Source organism: Magnolia sinica, chromosome 2, assembly GCF_029962835.1.
Source record: "Magnolia sinica isolate HGM2019 chromosome 2, MsV1, whole genome shotgun sequence".
In the NCBI taxonomy this organism is placed as follows: domain Eukaryota; kingdom Viridiplantae; phylum Streptophyta; class Magnoliopsida; order Magnoliales; family Magnoliaceae; genus Magnolia; species Magnolia sinica.
In genome coordinates, this window is record NC_080574.1 from 22946420 (window position 1) to 22963113 (window position 16694).

General features: G+C 37.8%; 1 protein-coding gene across 3 annotated transcripts in view; it reads left to right on the top strand.

Moving 5' to 3' along the window:
* Nucleotides 1-16694, top strand: part of LOC131236643 (ferric reduction oxidase 6-like) — a 42321-nt gene that overhangs the window by 23326 nt on the left and 2301 nt on the right. The window contains exons 1-7 of one of the 3 annotated variants that reach the window (XM_058233954.1): nucleotides 11564-11719; nucleotides 14273-14513; nucleotides 14640-14730; nucleotides 14818-15015; nucleotides 15090-15324; nucleotides 15603-15930; nucleotides 16339-16612. In XM_058233954.1, the coding sequence (XP_058089937.1) occupies nucleotides 11639-11719; nucleotides 14273-14513; nucleotides 14640-14730; nucleotides 14818-15015; nucleotides 15090-15324; nucleotides 15603-15930; nucleotides 16339-16612 (1448 nt within the window). In that variant the 5' untranslated portion in view covers nucleotides 11564-11638. Of the gene's footprint in view, nucleotides 1-11563; nucleotides 11720-14144; nucleotides 14163-14272; nucleotides 14514-14639; nucleotides 14731-14817; nucleotides 15016-15089; nucleotides 15325-15602; nucleotides 15931-16338; nucleotides 16613-16694 lie in introns of those variants that run through there. The other 2 variants (XM_058233953.1, XM_058233952.1) reach the window with 2 other exon arrangements.

Sequence of the window (16694 nt, forward strand, 5' to 3'; positions counted from 1 at the left end):
TCCATATAAGAATTATACAAATCACAATAATTACGATGGGAAGAGAAGAATAACTACCAAGCGGGAAGAAGCAAGAGATCTACTAGGCATCCCGAGCGCACCACTGATTGGTCATATTTCTGAGTCATCTATATATGTCAAATAGGAGGCATCAAACGCCAACATAGTGAAGAAATATCCCCAAGATTGTTACTTGGGACATTTAAGGGATTAAAAGGTTCACAACAAATACATATTCATACATGTAATATACTTAAGCATATTATATTTAATGCACAGATACTAAGCAGTTACACGTGTTATTAACCCAGTCAACACAAGTAATGATAAAATAAGAAATCAAATATTTTATAAATACTCTTGTTAAATGTACATATGAAGATATGACATGATGCATGCTCTCACCATTCGACACTACCTCAACACGCGACTCCAATCACCTAGTTCGCAAATGACAACACTTCCTCAACATGCAAGTTCAATGCTTGTTTCGCCACATTCTAAACTAATGTGATGCAGTGAATGATCATGTTAGCCGAGTAATTATTAAGTTCAATTCATCCAGCATATTGACGAATTTAAAATACCGACGTTATATCACGAATCCTTATCCGGATCACATGGCTCGTTACCGTACGTAGCGACTCCTCACCAGTGTCTCTTGATCTAAATTTAGGTGTCACCCGTTTATCTCACAAATCAACAATTCTAAAAGTATGGTATAATATCTAAATGTATAAGGATCAACCCAGTATGGGTCGTCACGCAAACCGAGTATGATCACTCAGTACCGCTGACCAGCACGCTGCCCTGATCGACTAAAGCTCTATTTTCGAAGGGGGTCAGGATCAAACGGCTCACCCCAACCCATGCTCAGACTATAGCCCGGATGAATAGTGGCTGGGGCATTAGAGGTGTGGGTTTATCATATAAAACCAAGTCACCACAAAGGAAATGGTGCGTCACCCAATTCCATTAACGCCCGAGTCGTTCGAATGGTACTCTGACATGCAACCATCGGCCAGGTAATTTGATGAGGGCTATTTAAACAATGATTTATCTCATCCATCAGTGCTCACCGGTCACTACGGGAAAGCTCATCACCCCATCATAAGCCGACAGCTCGGACACGGTGTCCCATACCACCATGCCCGTCTCATGAGTCTTAGTTGCTCACTGGTCACTACGGGGAGGCTCGTCACCCCAACGTAAGCCGATAGCTCGGACATGGTGTCTCATACCATCATGCCTGATTCATAAATCTTCGTGGGATCATATCTCACTAACGGTTATGAATGAACACATCCATTGGGAACGAGGTATCTTAGATTCTATTGAATGTTATACAATCACCATGTAGCTCCAACTATTGCCGATTGTCCGTGTTCAATCCCGGTCGACTATTAAAGCTTGGGATAGCCTCCCTAAAGCGGGTTATCCGCATATTTGGATAATTTGTGAAGCTCGGTCCACCACAACCATACAATTCAATAATCCTAGTATTTCTAAGCGTTCAACATTCAAGAATTTTATAATATTAAGAGTTTCATGTTATTCAAGCATTTCGTTGAGCAGATTATTAATCAAATAGTAAATAAATGCATTTGATTATTCTAAAATGTCAAGCAGAAGCTTGGGGGTAGATCTTCACCTTTGAGTCAAAATTATTTACTCAGATGCGGCCCTAACATTAGAAATTTTGAGAAACCTAAATTAAAGCATAAGACTATCGTTAATTACATGGATTTAGTCATAATTAAATATTAAACAATAAATTATTGCTTAACTAACTCAATTCAATTGATCCATCAACTCGGTTCGACGAATTGAGACTCGTAATCAGCGTACAACCGAAACCGTAATGAAATGGGGCACGATTACGGCTCCCTTAAGAGTATGAACCACTCTAATTGATAATTGTGACTTAAAGCCTTAACGTACTCAATCCTAATATTAAGGTTTACGAGAATCGACGGAAACAAAATAGAGTTTCTAACCCTAATGCTCAAAATGAAAGAAATGAAAGAAATAGATGGAAAGACATGTAGGAAAATCTCTTACCTAGCAAGAGAGTGGAAAATCCAACCCAAAATCTTCGAATTTCATCTGCGGAAGACATGAGATCGGGAATAGAAATGAGGTCTTGCACGAATTTGGCGAGCACGGGGATTGGATGGTGTGATCTGGCACTGGGCCCCACCATCTCTCTCATTCCTCTCTTCTTCTCCTCCTCTCTCTCCTTGGCTTTGCAAATTCGTATGGGAGCAAACGAGGCCCCCAAATGACCTATTTATAGCACCAAATTTGGTACAAATGGCCTTAAGGGTTGGGTTTTTAATATACTAGTCTAGGAATTGTGTTTCTACTCTTTGGGGGCCATTATGAGGCGTAGGGGTAGACGTCCACCGTAGGATAGTTGGCCCTAGTGATGATCTATGCATAGATACAATCGGCCAACCATTTGGATGCATTGATCGACAGATATGATTAGAAGTTTGTTCAATGGTTACCGATGGTCAATCGGTGTCACGGTTATATGGATATATTTGCGGAAATATCATTAGTCGGTATCCCAACTTTGGCCATGAATCGATGGTCCAAAAGCTACAACTTCATAAAAGAATAAACTGGCTAGTTTCACTTAAGTTATAGATTTTCATATAAGGTATTCGCACAACCCAGGCACTTACCTTGTGAGTCCAAGTTGAGCGATTCGAGGCATGATCTCGGCTCGATGTCCCGCGATGGATGTTAAGCCCACTAAGACGAATGTCTTTTTATAATCTCGGATTTAGTAGCCCACTAACGAGTGGTATAGAGCTTGTTTGGATAATCAGGGCATTTATGGAATGAATTGAGTATCGAGATTTCTTGTGAGAAATGATTAGGGTTTGGATTAGCTAAGTTCATAATTTAGACTATTCACAACTAGTGAAAATCATGATTCGGTCATAATTATCTTAATCAAGAACCCTAATTCAACTATACTTAAACTACTTGATTTAGTAAAATATACTAAAATAGAAAATTTAAATTTAATCATATAGGATGATTTCTAGTATGATTAGAAGTAATTTCTAAGAAGACACCGAGTATAAAAACTCTAAGATGAAAAAGATACACACAGCCCATCGACAACGTGTAGTTGCGGAAGTTGTTCGGTTTCAATAGGTTTATTTCGTATAATATTTTTGGCACTTTTAGTTACTAGATTATCTTAATTATATTTTTAGTAGTTCATCATCATGTGTACTTTATTTCCACCAAATTTCAAGTTCTAGAAAAAATTCTAAAAATTTCAGAAGTACCAACTATCCGAAACTAAGATTTTTGGTACAATTTTGAAAACGCCCTAAAATTACTTTTTTTAAATATTTATTTATTATTTATTTATTTTTATATAAAACTAGACTCATCAAGCTTCATCTGGCTTTTGAATCGCCTCATTCAGAGTTATAAATCAAAAGATATGAATTTTTAAAATCAGTGCATCGAAAATGTAAAAATCCGAAAGTGCAGAAAGTTGTTGAACAAGGGGGCACGGTGGCACCGCCGATTCCGCAGTGGAACTGCCCCTTGCTGTCCATTTTCCTCAGTGGCACCTCCTAGGATTGTCGTAAAATGCATTTTTTTGGCTTATGTGCCGCCAAGGTCGGTCCCCACTCTTTAAAGTTTAAACTTTCACTCTTTCGGGCAGTTTTAGTGGACCACTCATCACTCAATTTGGTCTTGAAGATATGTGAATGCAAGCATGGACATGCACTCAATTCGTTAAAGCAAAGGTAATGCCCAAGGACGTCCAACTCCAAGCTGGCAAAAATCCAATACATTACAAGTTCCGGATTGGTTCCACAATTATGGGCTTTTTAAAATCCAGCCCAATTGGTATGAATTCCGACAACCATTAACATCACCCATTTGCAGTGAGAGAGAGAGAGAGAGGAGCAACGAGAAAGAGAGAGAGGAACAATGAGAGAGAGAGGGCCAGCAAGAGAGGGACGAGAGAGAGAGAGAGAGCCGCATGCAGCAGGGTTGGGTTGGGTAGACTTAGGGTTTTCTTCTATAAAAAAAAACACTAAAGTTCGGTTCTTGGTTCAGTTCCAGGTTCGCCTCTAGGTTTGGTTCCATAGTTCGGATCACGGTTCTACATACCCCTAAACTGGAATCAAACCGAACTAAACGGTTCTTTATTTTTTGGAATCGGAATCGGAACTGGTGCACTCTAGAACCAGACCAAACTGGACCGTTTGATCGGTTCCAGTCCGGTTCTTCGGTTCTACCGGTTCGATGTGCACCCCTATTTATTTGTCACCCAACCTATTTATAAGATCACACAAAACAGGGATGAGAGGAAAACACAAATAACAGCTTGATCCTAAGCTTCTATGGGCCCCAAGAATTTTTTATGATAGAATTTCAATTCACATTGTTTCCCTTAGTGAGGTCCACTTAGCTCCAGATATACTTCATTTTTTGGGTCAAGCCCTAAACTCTCTAAAATTATCTATTAAAATGGATGAACAAAGTGGATAAAATGCATAAATTATGGTGGACCCCAAAAAGTTTACTCGGTACGCTACGAAGTTACGATTGGTACCGTAACTTGAGGGGCCCACTTTGATGTATTTGTTTTATATCCAAGCCATCCATTTCTTTTTCATTTTATTTTAGGATGTGATCCCAAACCTTAACAAGATGCAAATCTCAAGTAAACCACACCACTAGAAACAATAATGAATAACTGTTAAAAACTTTTTGTGGGCCATAAAAGTTTTGGATCAAGCTTATCTTTGTATTTTCGTTTCAACTAGGTCTTCTTGACATTATCAAGAGGTTGGATGACAAATAAATATTACAAAAACCTTACGATGTGCAGTTTGGAATTTTTAATAGTGTGGTCCACCCAGGATTGATCTACTTAATTTTTTGGAGTATATCGCTTGGAGAAAGGAATAGACAGCATGGATATATAACACATCGTTAAGGTGTGCCTCATGGTAAGAGTAACACCTAATGCACTCCCATTTGGACCGCAGGATTAAATGGTAAGAAATTGTATTAGATTGGAATTAATGTTATTATTGCACAATAATTATATGTATGAAAAATATCATGTATTTTGAATGTCCAATCCCACAATTAGGATCAAATTCTTTCGTTAGAAAATGTGTTGTATTAAGTGAAGCCTATGTTTGGTGGACCATAGAATTATAATCAACAAATCACATTTCACAACCAATGCCAATCACATATATACATATACAACTTGAATATCACATATAAAGGGCACATATGGATGGAGGGTGTAGATAAAACACACGTATTAATGTGAGCCCCACAAATGTACTGGATTTCAAAATTCACCTAAAATCGTGCAATATGTACTATTGGCTATGGATGACATGGCACGGGGATTAATTTAGTCCTTCCCATCATTTGCAAATACTCAATGAAATTTGTACGGGACCAACTACAATTCCATATCACTTAATCTCATCTAATACCATGTACTAAACATGCCTAAAATTTTAAAAAGATGCTTATCAGCCTATGGTTAAGATTTCACCTGCAAATATCTCTTAATAGCTAAGATTTAATTTGTTCCTTTATTTATTTTAAGATAATCAGCAACTTCTCCTCTACTCCATGGATATGTAGTCGGCATGAAAAGTAAATTGTGCATAGACCGTAAGGTCTATCATGTCATACATGTAATGACATGATAGATTCATTATTTGAATGCACATACAAGTATTTATATGGATTGTATCAATGAAAACAATATAAATTTGCTTCCAAAATTTCCAAGTTCATGCGACCCTCTCATTTGAGGGTTTTAATTAGTTGGTTTTTGTATATTCTCTTCATCTTGATGACTTTGACTTGATTGTCCACGTTGGGGGATCGTGAAAGTACACAGAGATGAATTTAGGATAACAATCCAATAGTACCAAGCAAACACAAACTGAACACAGATTTTAACATGGAAAAACCCTTTTGAGAAAAAAACCATAGCATAAAGTGACGGATAATCACTATGAAAGCAAAAATTACAAAAAGCGAATGCTTATCCGATTCGAACAACCTCGAATCTCACCCTTACTACATTCTTTTAAAACCCTAGGACGATTTAGAAACCCTTAGAATACCTCCTAATTTCATTTACACCCATATATAGCCTTGACAAAACTTTTGCAAAATCGAAAACAAATCTCGTAATTTCGCAGTTTTGCGAAAAATCCCCCGCAGAATATATCGATGCTATTGAAGCCCTGTCAATGGCATCGAACTAATTCCGTCAATGGTATCGAAAAAGTGCCCAATTAGTCCAGCAACCAAACGAAGGAAATCTAGAAAATATCGATGGGATCGAGAACTGTTCGATGCCATCGAAAGTGACATTGAACAGGCTATCAATGGCATCAATAGACCCTATATCCGACTCGATTTAAGACATCAAATACAACATTCAATGCATAAACCTATGGTCAGCATGTCATTTATACCATCCCATATGGTGTAGCCCATCTAAGTGTGGATGTATCCGATTAATTTACTTAAAAGATTTTTTTTCTTTTTGGTACACACTCACCAACGCACATCACATGGGCACTGAGTCATGGTATCTGACAAGCGCTATGGATTTTGCACAGGCGGCTTAGTTGGATCCCTGAGTGTGGGGCTGATTGTCATGTATTTGTACCATACCCACGATGTCCATATTTTAATGCACCAGCGCAAAAATCAGATGCGTGGTCCTTTCATTTAGGTCTTTGTGGATGGTAAATAAATATTATGGTAGCTTATGGGAAGTTTTTAATGGTGGCAATCACCATGGTTTTTAGAAGTGTGGTTGATGGGCCCACAGTTAGGTATACATCATAGCTGCGTACGGATGTCACATAAAACGGAAGCAGATTGGCTGGTGTACCACACACCAGCTATATAGCTGCTGTAGGCACGTGTCATGCGAGGACGAGCACTGATGCTCTTTGAGCTCCGAATTGTACGAACGGTTCAAAGGAGATCAAAGTTACGTGGCCCCACAGTGATGTATTTATTATATCTACACTATTCATTTATTTTTAGAGATCATTTTAGAGCATTATCTAAAACATGAATCATATCCAAAGAACATCTAGACCACATCACATATAGCAGCGGAGATAATTATTTTCACCATTAAATAATTTGTAGGGCCTACCATAATATTTATTTTCTATCCAATATGTTCATAAGGTCACAAAGACCTGAACGAAGAGGAAAAACAAATTTCATATTGACCCAAAAAGGGTTTCAATGGTAGATGTTCAATCCTTTGCTGCTTTTTGCACTGAGGTCTTGATAGTTAAATCTGTCTTATTTTTTGTCTCAAGCCTTAAGATGAGCGGATGGATAGTTTAGATATAACACATATCTCATAATTATACTTACGGCACTTGCTGACGCCAATACAACAACTATAAAGTTGGTGTGAGTACAGCCAATCCGCTTATGATGTAACACACACCAGCTTTATAGTCGATGTAGGTACGTGTCCAGTGAAGACGAGCACTGATGCTCCTCCAGCTCTGAGTTGTATGAACAGTTAAAAGGATATCGAAGTTACATAGCCTTATTATATCTATACTATTTATCTATTTTTAGACATTATTTTTACCATAATTCAAAACATGAATCGTGTCCAAAGATCACCTAGACCACACCACAAATAGAAGCTGAGACAATAATTTTCACCGCTAAAAAATTCGTAGGCCCACATAACATTTATTTTCCATCTAATCTATGCGTAAGGTCACAAAAACTTGAATTAAAAGTAAAAACAAATTTCGTATTAATCCAAAACTTTTGAAACCCCAAAAAAGAGTTTCAATGGTAGATGTTGAATCTTTCGTTGCTTTTTGTAGTGTGGTCCTCTTGATAGTTAGATTTGTCTTATTTTTCATCTTAACCCTTAAAATGAACTCGCCAAATGGATGAACACTTTGGATATAACACATATCTTATGATCAAACCCACTTAACTTGATGACATCAATACACCAGCTATTGGTGGTGTGAGATACACCAGCTAATCCGCCTCCGCACCTTGGGGAGCGTATTGGCTGCTGTATCACACACCAGCTGTATATCTAGTGTAGGTAAGTGTCCCGGGAAGACAAAGCTGGCACTCCGCAAGCTCTTGAGTGGTGAAGAATCGTTTAAAGGTGATCAAAGTTACATGCCCTACGGTGTTGTATTTATTATATCCACACTGTTCATTCATTTTTCAAGATCATTTTAAAGCATTATTAAAAAATAATCATATCCAAAGATCAATTGGACCACACCACAACCAGAGGAGGTGATATTGATTTTCACCGTTAAAAAATTTGTAAGGCCCACCATGACATTTATTTTCCATCCAATTTGTTCACAAGGTCACAAATATCTAGATGAAGAGGAAAAACAAATTTTATACTATTCAAAACTTCCGTGACCCTAAAAGGCTTTCAATGGTGGATGTTCGTTCCCTCACTTCTTTTTGCAGTGTGGTCGGCTTGATAGTTAGATCTATCTTATTTTTCTTCTCAAGCCTTACAACAAGCTCTCCAAATGGATGGACGGTTTGGATATAACACATACCTCATGATAGGACCCACCAGCTTTATATCTGGTGTGTGGTACACCAACCAAACCGGTTCCGTATACTTGCGTGTTTAACGCACATCTCCCCCAGCGGACACGGATACCGTACAAAAGCTTTCCGCTGCAACTTCGTGGAAGCGAGGTGGGGTCCATGTTTTTGAAAATTTACTACCCAAATCATGTGAGGGCATAAGTCAAAAAAATGATGCAAATCCAACACTAAAGAGAGCCATTTAACAGGAAGACGTGAGTAGGAAAACGTGTACCGTTAAAACCTCCGTGGGTACAACGTGACGTTTATACGCTATACATACCGTTGGTAAGGTCGTTCCTCCCTATATGAACTGAAAAGGCAAAAAAAATAGCCTGATTCGATACTTCTGTGGCCTATTAGTGTTTCAACGGTGGACGTTAAATACTCTGTCGTGCGGCCCACTTTAGTCTTGTATTTGCTACGTTTTTGTGTTCATGAACTAATATGATCTGAAAAAACGGATGGACCGGTGGATTTCTCATAAACATAACACTGAGCCCCATCTATCTTCTCGTCGCAGGATGTTCCAGCGAAAGGCTTTCGCACCGCATCCCTTTCGGCGGACGCGGATTGCGTCCTACCCCTGCCCGGACGTTAATCCGTCCGGGCAGGGCTATGTGGCTCAAACGTGATGTAAGTGTTTTATCCACGCCGTTCATCGCTTTTGTCAGATAATTTTAAGATATTAGCCAAACAATGAAGCAGGTAAAGGAATCAAGTGGACCACAAATTGGGGATTGAACTTCCACCATTGAAAACTTCTTGGGAGCGGGAGAAGTTTCAGATCAAGCTAATATTTTTTTTTCCACTTCATCCACGTCTACATGACCTTATGAATATGTCGGATGGTAAAAAAAAACATCACGGTAGCCCTTAGAAAGGTCTCAACCGCGGGTGTTTATCACTATAACTTCCTTTGGTGTGGTCCACTGGAGTTTATGGACCTGTTTCACTTTTAGTACCACACCTTAAAATGATCTAAAAAAAGCGATGAACGGCGTGGATAAAACACTTACATAACGGTGGGCCCTACAGATCCGTCCGGGCGGGGGTAGGACGCCATCCGCGTCCCCGTTCGGCACCCTTTTCTCATTTTACCCCTCGCCCTCGCTCAACGTGTGTCACAAGTGCCGTACAAGTATACAAAGCATGATCATGCATAGGCATGCATGCATCACCAATCAAAACCATTCAGATCATTGGCCACTTGAATCTGTTCCTTAGATTAATTTAAAAAATTGATTTTACAGTCTTTTTATTAAATTAACGGATACTTATTTGCAGATAGTTGCATGTCTTCTCAAAACCGCCCATTTAAAGTATACCAATCTTTCACTTAGAATTATTTCCTGAACATTATTTTCTTGATATATCAATATAAATTGGACCCCACAAAATGGACAGTTTGGATTAATACTAAATTCAATTTATAGAGTAGCTGCATGCATCCGTATGAATAGTTATGTAACCTGCCAGTCTATCAAAAACTCGTAAAGCGAAAAGAATAATCATCATGCACGACGACGAAAGTCACGTTCACAGTCAAAGGCGACTAAAAGAATTCGACAAGTCTCAGTGGGCCCCACTTGTCTTTTTAGTAAACTGGAATCGGATCGCGTAGTGTGAAAGCAGTACTTACGTGCGTAGTGTGTATACGTGGTTGCCCACCTCCGCCATGACGCATGTTTTCGTCATTCATTTTTGCCGGATCATTTTTAAGTATTAGCACAAAGGAGGCGGATTGGCTGGTGAACCTCACACCAGCTATATAGCTGCTGCAGGCACGTGTTGTGCGAAGGCGATCCCAGTTGTGCGAACAGTTAAAAGGAGATCAAAGTTATATGTCCCATAGTAATATATTTATTATATCTAAACCGTTCATCTATTTTTAGAGATCATTTTAGAGCACTGTACAAAAAATAATTCATATTCAAAAATCATCTCGACCACACCACAAATAGCAGCAGAGATAATGATTTTCACTGTTAAACAATTTTTAAGGCCTACCATAACGTTTATTTTCCATCCAATCTATTGTGAAGAGGAAAAACAACTTTCAGATTTATCCAAAACTTCTATCACCCCAAAAAAGGGTTTCAATAGTAGACGTTCAATCCCTTGCTACTTTTCTGCAGTGTGGTCCAATAGATAGTTAGATCTATCTTATTTTTCCACTCCCGGTCCAGTTGATAGTTAGATTTGTCTTATTTTTCCTCTCAAGCCTTGAGGCCATCTCACCAAATAGATAGATAATATAGAAATAACACATATCTCATGATTAGAACTTGTTGGCATTAATAGAGCAGCTATATAACTAATGTGAGGTACACCAGTCAATTCGCTTCTAACTAAAAAATAAGATAGATCTGAGGCTCAAGTGGACCACACTAATAAAAATAGTAGAGAGAAAATTATACTAACAGTTGAAACCCTCTTAGGGCCCACTTTGATATTTATTTGCCATGCAACTTGTTAATAAGGTTACTTTGACATAGTCAAAGAGGAAAATACAAATATAACCATGATCCAAAACTTACACCGTGTCAATAAATTTTCAGAGGCCGGCGTTCAATGCCACTGTTTCACGTGATGTGGTCCACTTGGCATTGGACATGCTTTTGTTTACGGGCTTATGTCATAAAATATTTGCATATGAATGGACAGGTGGTTAAAACACATGGTGAGGACCACATAGCTTTGCCACATAAAGACAGTACAGATGTCGGTACTGTGTTCTACACTACACAATCCGAGTCCTGATCATCTCCTCCTTACAAGCCACTTATTCAAGCTCCCTCATTACGACAGCCATTTTCCATGCAGCCTTTCCCTTTCAAACGGCATTTACATCTCCTCAGCAATGATATCTCCACCACCACCTCACCATCATCATCATCTCATCTCCATTAATTACTAAGGTAGAAAGGAAGATCCCATCTCCCATTTTGTATAAATTCCATCATTGCATTATAAGTTAATGTCACAAGCATCAGTTCCAAGTGTGCTGATTTATGCATTACAAGTTCAAATCTCAACTGGGTTTCTCTCACTTTTCTATGTATCTTTCAGTACTCTCATGAATTTTTCTTCTTCTCAAGGAATGATTAGCAGCTTTTATTTAATTCAAACAAGATTTTTTACTGATAGAAATTTTATTATTTTCTTATTAGATGGTATGGGAAGATTAAAATTCAAATGGCTATCTAATCCAGCTACTGTTTTATTTTTGCATTGGAAGTTGAATAGATATTTATCCAGACCGTTAGATATTCTAATTAAGTGAAACATCGGTGCAAAAAAAAAAAAAAAAAAAAAGTTATGAGTATTCATTGATATAGATAGAGAAAAGGACTACTAGATATGGATATTAGTATTACTGTTTGTTAATGTCTACTTGAACATTGAAAGTAAGTTCAATGATAAACTGTAATCTCGGTTGTAATCTTTCCATGAATTAATGAACTAAAGTGAAAGGACATCAAAAGTTAAAAAAATACATGCAAACGAATTTGCAATTGGACATTTTGGTGTTCTAGAGGGTCATGCAATATTAATGCCCACTTTGTGCATTGAAATTTCAAAAGATTTGACTATATAAAGTAGCAGCGTTTTTATTTGAAGTCAGCACGAGTAAGTAATATCTATTTGGATATAAACATTGAAATGGAGGTTTTTTTTTTTTTTTTGTGAATTATAAATTCAAAGTTCAAATGACTGTTTATCTAACTAGCAAATGTGTTGTAATTTTAAGGTGTTTTTAAATTTTTGGTGTTTTCAAAATTCTTGTCAAAACTTTCCCTTCAATTTTATTTATTTATTTATTTATTTTTAACTCCTTGTCCCTTATGTATCTTGCATTGGAAATAGTTCTACATCAAAAATATAAAAAATAAAAAATAAAAAATGTGAAGAGATTATATGTGAGATGTAATGTAGAAGGATTGGGGGCTTCAAGGGGACTTGGGGTTTGTGTTTGATCGTCTCTTTGCAATGTACATGCCTGCCGAGCCAAGTCAGAGCCGTGTCACATGCACATGCATGTATGCTTGGACGTGCATAGGCTTGGGCGTAGTGTGCATACACACGCACATGGTCTAATGCAAGTGTACTCACACTCATGTCCCTTTGTTTTTTAAAACAAAGAAATATATCTGTTTAGGTGGTCGCACCAATTGGGCTTAAACCCAACAGACATAACTCTTTTGAAATGGTATTTTAACACCTACTCAAAGTCTATAAATCGATTTCCTTAATCCAGTTTTAGAATTATCAAATTTCTCTCTGTCTCTTGAAAAATTCTCTGATTCTTTGAGTTTTATTTACTGAGTTTGTTTCTAAGTTAACTCAATACTTTCGGGTTAAGGTTGCACATGATTTGAGCTCGCATGTAGTGAGTGCATTGCTGAGACTAGGTCATAGTCATTGTATACGGGAGGTCAATTGCCTAGAGAATCATGTTGCACTTAGGACACGCTCCAAGGAGGGAAAATTTGATTTCAAGCCGAGTGATTCAAATCACGTACGCCTCGACCGAACAACTCGATAAGTTTCTTTTAACTGTCCTTTTATTTATTTTACATAGTCTAAATTGTTTTCAATAATCAAATCCAACCAAAAGTTTGGTCAAGTTAAATATAAAATTAAGTAATGGGTACTCTCCAATCCAAATGAAAACATGGTTGTGGAGAATTTAGTATCGCGTATTAGAACTTAGAAGATCTTATCCGTTGATCTTTGTAACAGTTGTATCTTAATTAATGTAATTTATTAAGAGTTCATTCATAAGGAAGTAATGGGTAATCCATGATTGGGATAGGAAAACTTTCAAAATAGAGATTTTACCATTGGCAATTATTAGATAATTTTATCAATTCAGAGGAGGGTCATTGCAGTTTTACTAGCTTGGTAGAATCTTTATCTGAATCAATGAAATCAAGTGACTGATCATCCATTAAAAAGAAGTTCCTCATCAATTCAGAAAAGGAAGCAAGTTTGATATTTTAGCGTAGACGATTGGAAGTGGTTAATCATGCACTGAAAGACCCAACATCAGGCTACCTACCTGAAATGGTAACAAATTTTTTTTTTTTCCTGAATTAATGAGCTTAAGTAAAAGATCATCAAAATTAATTTGGTATCTATCAAATTGACATAAATATTAGTTTTTCCATTATTAGTTTCTATTTATGCATTTGATGTTCGAAGTTGAAGAGGTAATCTTTTTAGCTTGGTAGCATTTTTGTTAGAACTAAGCTTCAAAAGTAAAAGATGATTGAGAAAGAAGTAATGGATATCTATCAATTCATACAAAAAGCCTGTGTTTCTTATGCATGTGAAGTTCATATTTCAAAATTCTAATCTATCTTAGTAGAATTTTTAGTGAATTAATGTGCTCAGGTGACAGACCATCAAGAAACAAGGAATATGTATCGCACAATTCGAACAATTAATGATCTTAATTTTTTTCTAATTTTCTGAATGCAGGAAGTTCTTAATTATTGGTATATAAATAAGTCTGTGAAGTATACCATCAATCAATCCAGCACTGGCATACTTGAAAAGGTGGAATTTGTAGTGTTTCATTTTTAGTTTTTTATTTTTAAATTTGCAGATTGATACTATGGCGGAAAGTTCGGTTAGCAATGTGGTTATTTCAAACACAAGGCTTTATGAGAGATTTTTCAAGCAAAGGCACTCCCTGGTGTTGCTGTCCAAATGGGCACTCAAAATTGCAATGTGGCTGATTTTCATTCTCTGGGTCACTCTGATTTTTCTCTATCCTAGTGATTTCATGAGTGGAATATTTCGCAAATGGTATGATGATAAGCGAGGGGCTTTTTATGGATATGTTGGTAAGTGCTAGTTGCATATTGAAATAGAATTAGAAATTTCACTCTAATCGCTTTTTTTTTTAGCCTGTCTAAGCTGCGATTTCAAGACCTCGAGATTGAAAATTCATTCATGTTGGCAAATTGCAGGAATATTATTTCCAACCTTCAGTGGCCCGGTCATTATTATTGCATTTCTTGCAAGTATCTATGTAACTGCCTTTCAAAAAGAATACCATAAGTATGTGCTTTGATGTACTCAATTATTCTGATACTAAGATTTGAATGCTGCCCGAACATAATCAGCTTTTTCCTTGTATGATTCTAGGACAAAGAAACCGAGAATTTTGAGATTTCGCTTATCCACATTCCCTGTTATCATTAATGGGCCATTTGGGATCATCTCCGCTGCTGAGCTGATTGGGATAATCGTACTAGCTGCTTATCTTATTTGGGCATTTTCTGCTTATACGATGCAAAACCATCGCCTGATATCTAAGATGCCAGTGACTTCTATGGAGAAACGGTAAATTACTGAAAGAAAAACTATTTCCCATAGAATTCTCTATGTGGGGACTAATCCATAGCTGCTTTTTGCAGTTACCTAATGCTGGAATATTCAGGGGGGTGTTTGGGTACAATTGGAATGTATTGCTTGGCATTTCTATTTCTCCCAATTGCACGAGGATCGGTTCTGCTCCGTCTCATAGATGTCCCTTTTGAGCAAGCAACAAGGTACCATATTTGGTTGGGACATGTCACAATGGCAGTATTCACGTTACATGGCATATTTTATATTGTCGCTTGGGCAATGCAGGGTCAGATCTTACATGAAGTAAGTTCTGTTTGTAGATTTATCAGCTATGCATATGACTGTTCTTTCTTTGAGTTTTGTAATCATGATGTGAAAGAATGTTGGTTTCTTTGATTTTTGTTTTATTCCAAATTGCAATTAGTGACACTTAAGTTCCACATTACCTTCTTAACTAAGGTAGCATTTGGGTGGACCACCAATTAGATTTTTCAACCATGTTTTGATGCTAGTGCATCTTATCAACCTTGGGAACCATGAACACACAAACACCAATTAGTGAATTTGGTTTGTGTATGCAGATGGTAAATTGGCGAAGCGACGGCATTTCCAATCTCCCCGGAGTAATTAGCCTCTTGGCTGGCCTGTTGATGTGGGTGACATCATTGCAGAGAGTGAGGAAGAGGAATTTTGAGCTCTTCTATTACACCCATCAGCTATATGTGGTTTTCATCGTATTCTCCGCATTGCACGTTGGAGATTTCATCTTCAGTGAAGCATCAGCAGGGATATTCATCTTCCTACTCGATCGCTTTTTGAGGTTCTGCCAATCACGAAGCGCTGTCGATGTAATTTCCACGACATGCCTTCCATGTGGGACAGTCGAATTGGTTCTTTCGAAGCCAAGAGGTATGCTTCGCGAACATCTCAATACTTTCAATGTAAAACTATTCTGGTAATTTTGTATTGAGCTGTTGGAGAAATCTGATGGATGGTAGTGCACTTCCCATTTGCATGCGAGATCCATGCCATTCATCAAGTGGACATTGCAGTAGGTATATGGTGGCCCAAAAAAGCAGTGTGATCATCAGTTGGGGAACAAATGTTCAAAGAAATGGATGGCCAAAAGGAATTGACCAACAGTTTGCATTTGAAGGCCCACCCAATGGCCTGACAGTCCTGATTTTCATGGAGACACACATACACTGAAGGGCCTACCTGATGAATGGTCTAGGTGTCTCACACGCATGCCATGCTGGTATGTGATGAGTAGGAATGTTGAGTTGCATGTTCTAATCGTTATCTCAGTAATTCCAGATATGAATTACCATGCTCTCAGTTTTATTTTTCTTCGGGTGCGGGAGTTATCTTGGCTACAATGGCATCCCTTTAGTGTTTCGTCAAGTCCCTTGGATGGCAGACATCATCTTTCGATTCTCGTAAAGGTTCTTGGGCGATGGACAAAGGAACTAAGAGACGCTCTCTTGAATGCTCCTGACCAGTCTCAAAGAGGGTTACCATTTCAACCTCGTCCTTGTATAAAAGCTTCGGTCGAGGGGCCATACGGGCATGAATCTCCATATCACTTAATGTATGTACTCTTCTTTCACAACTCCATTCCTCCACGTCTGTGAATTTTCCATTAGCATGTTGATGGAAATTTTAGTTCTTGA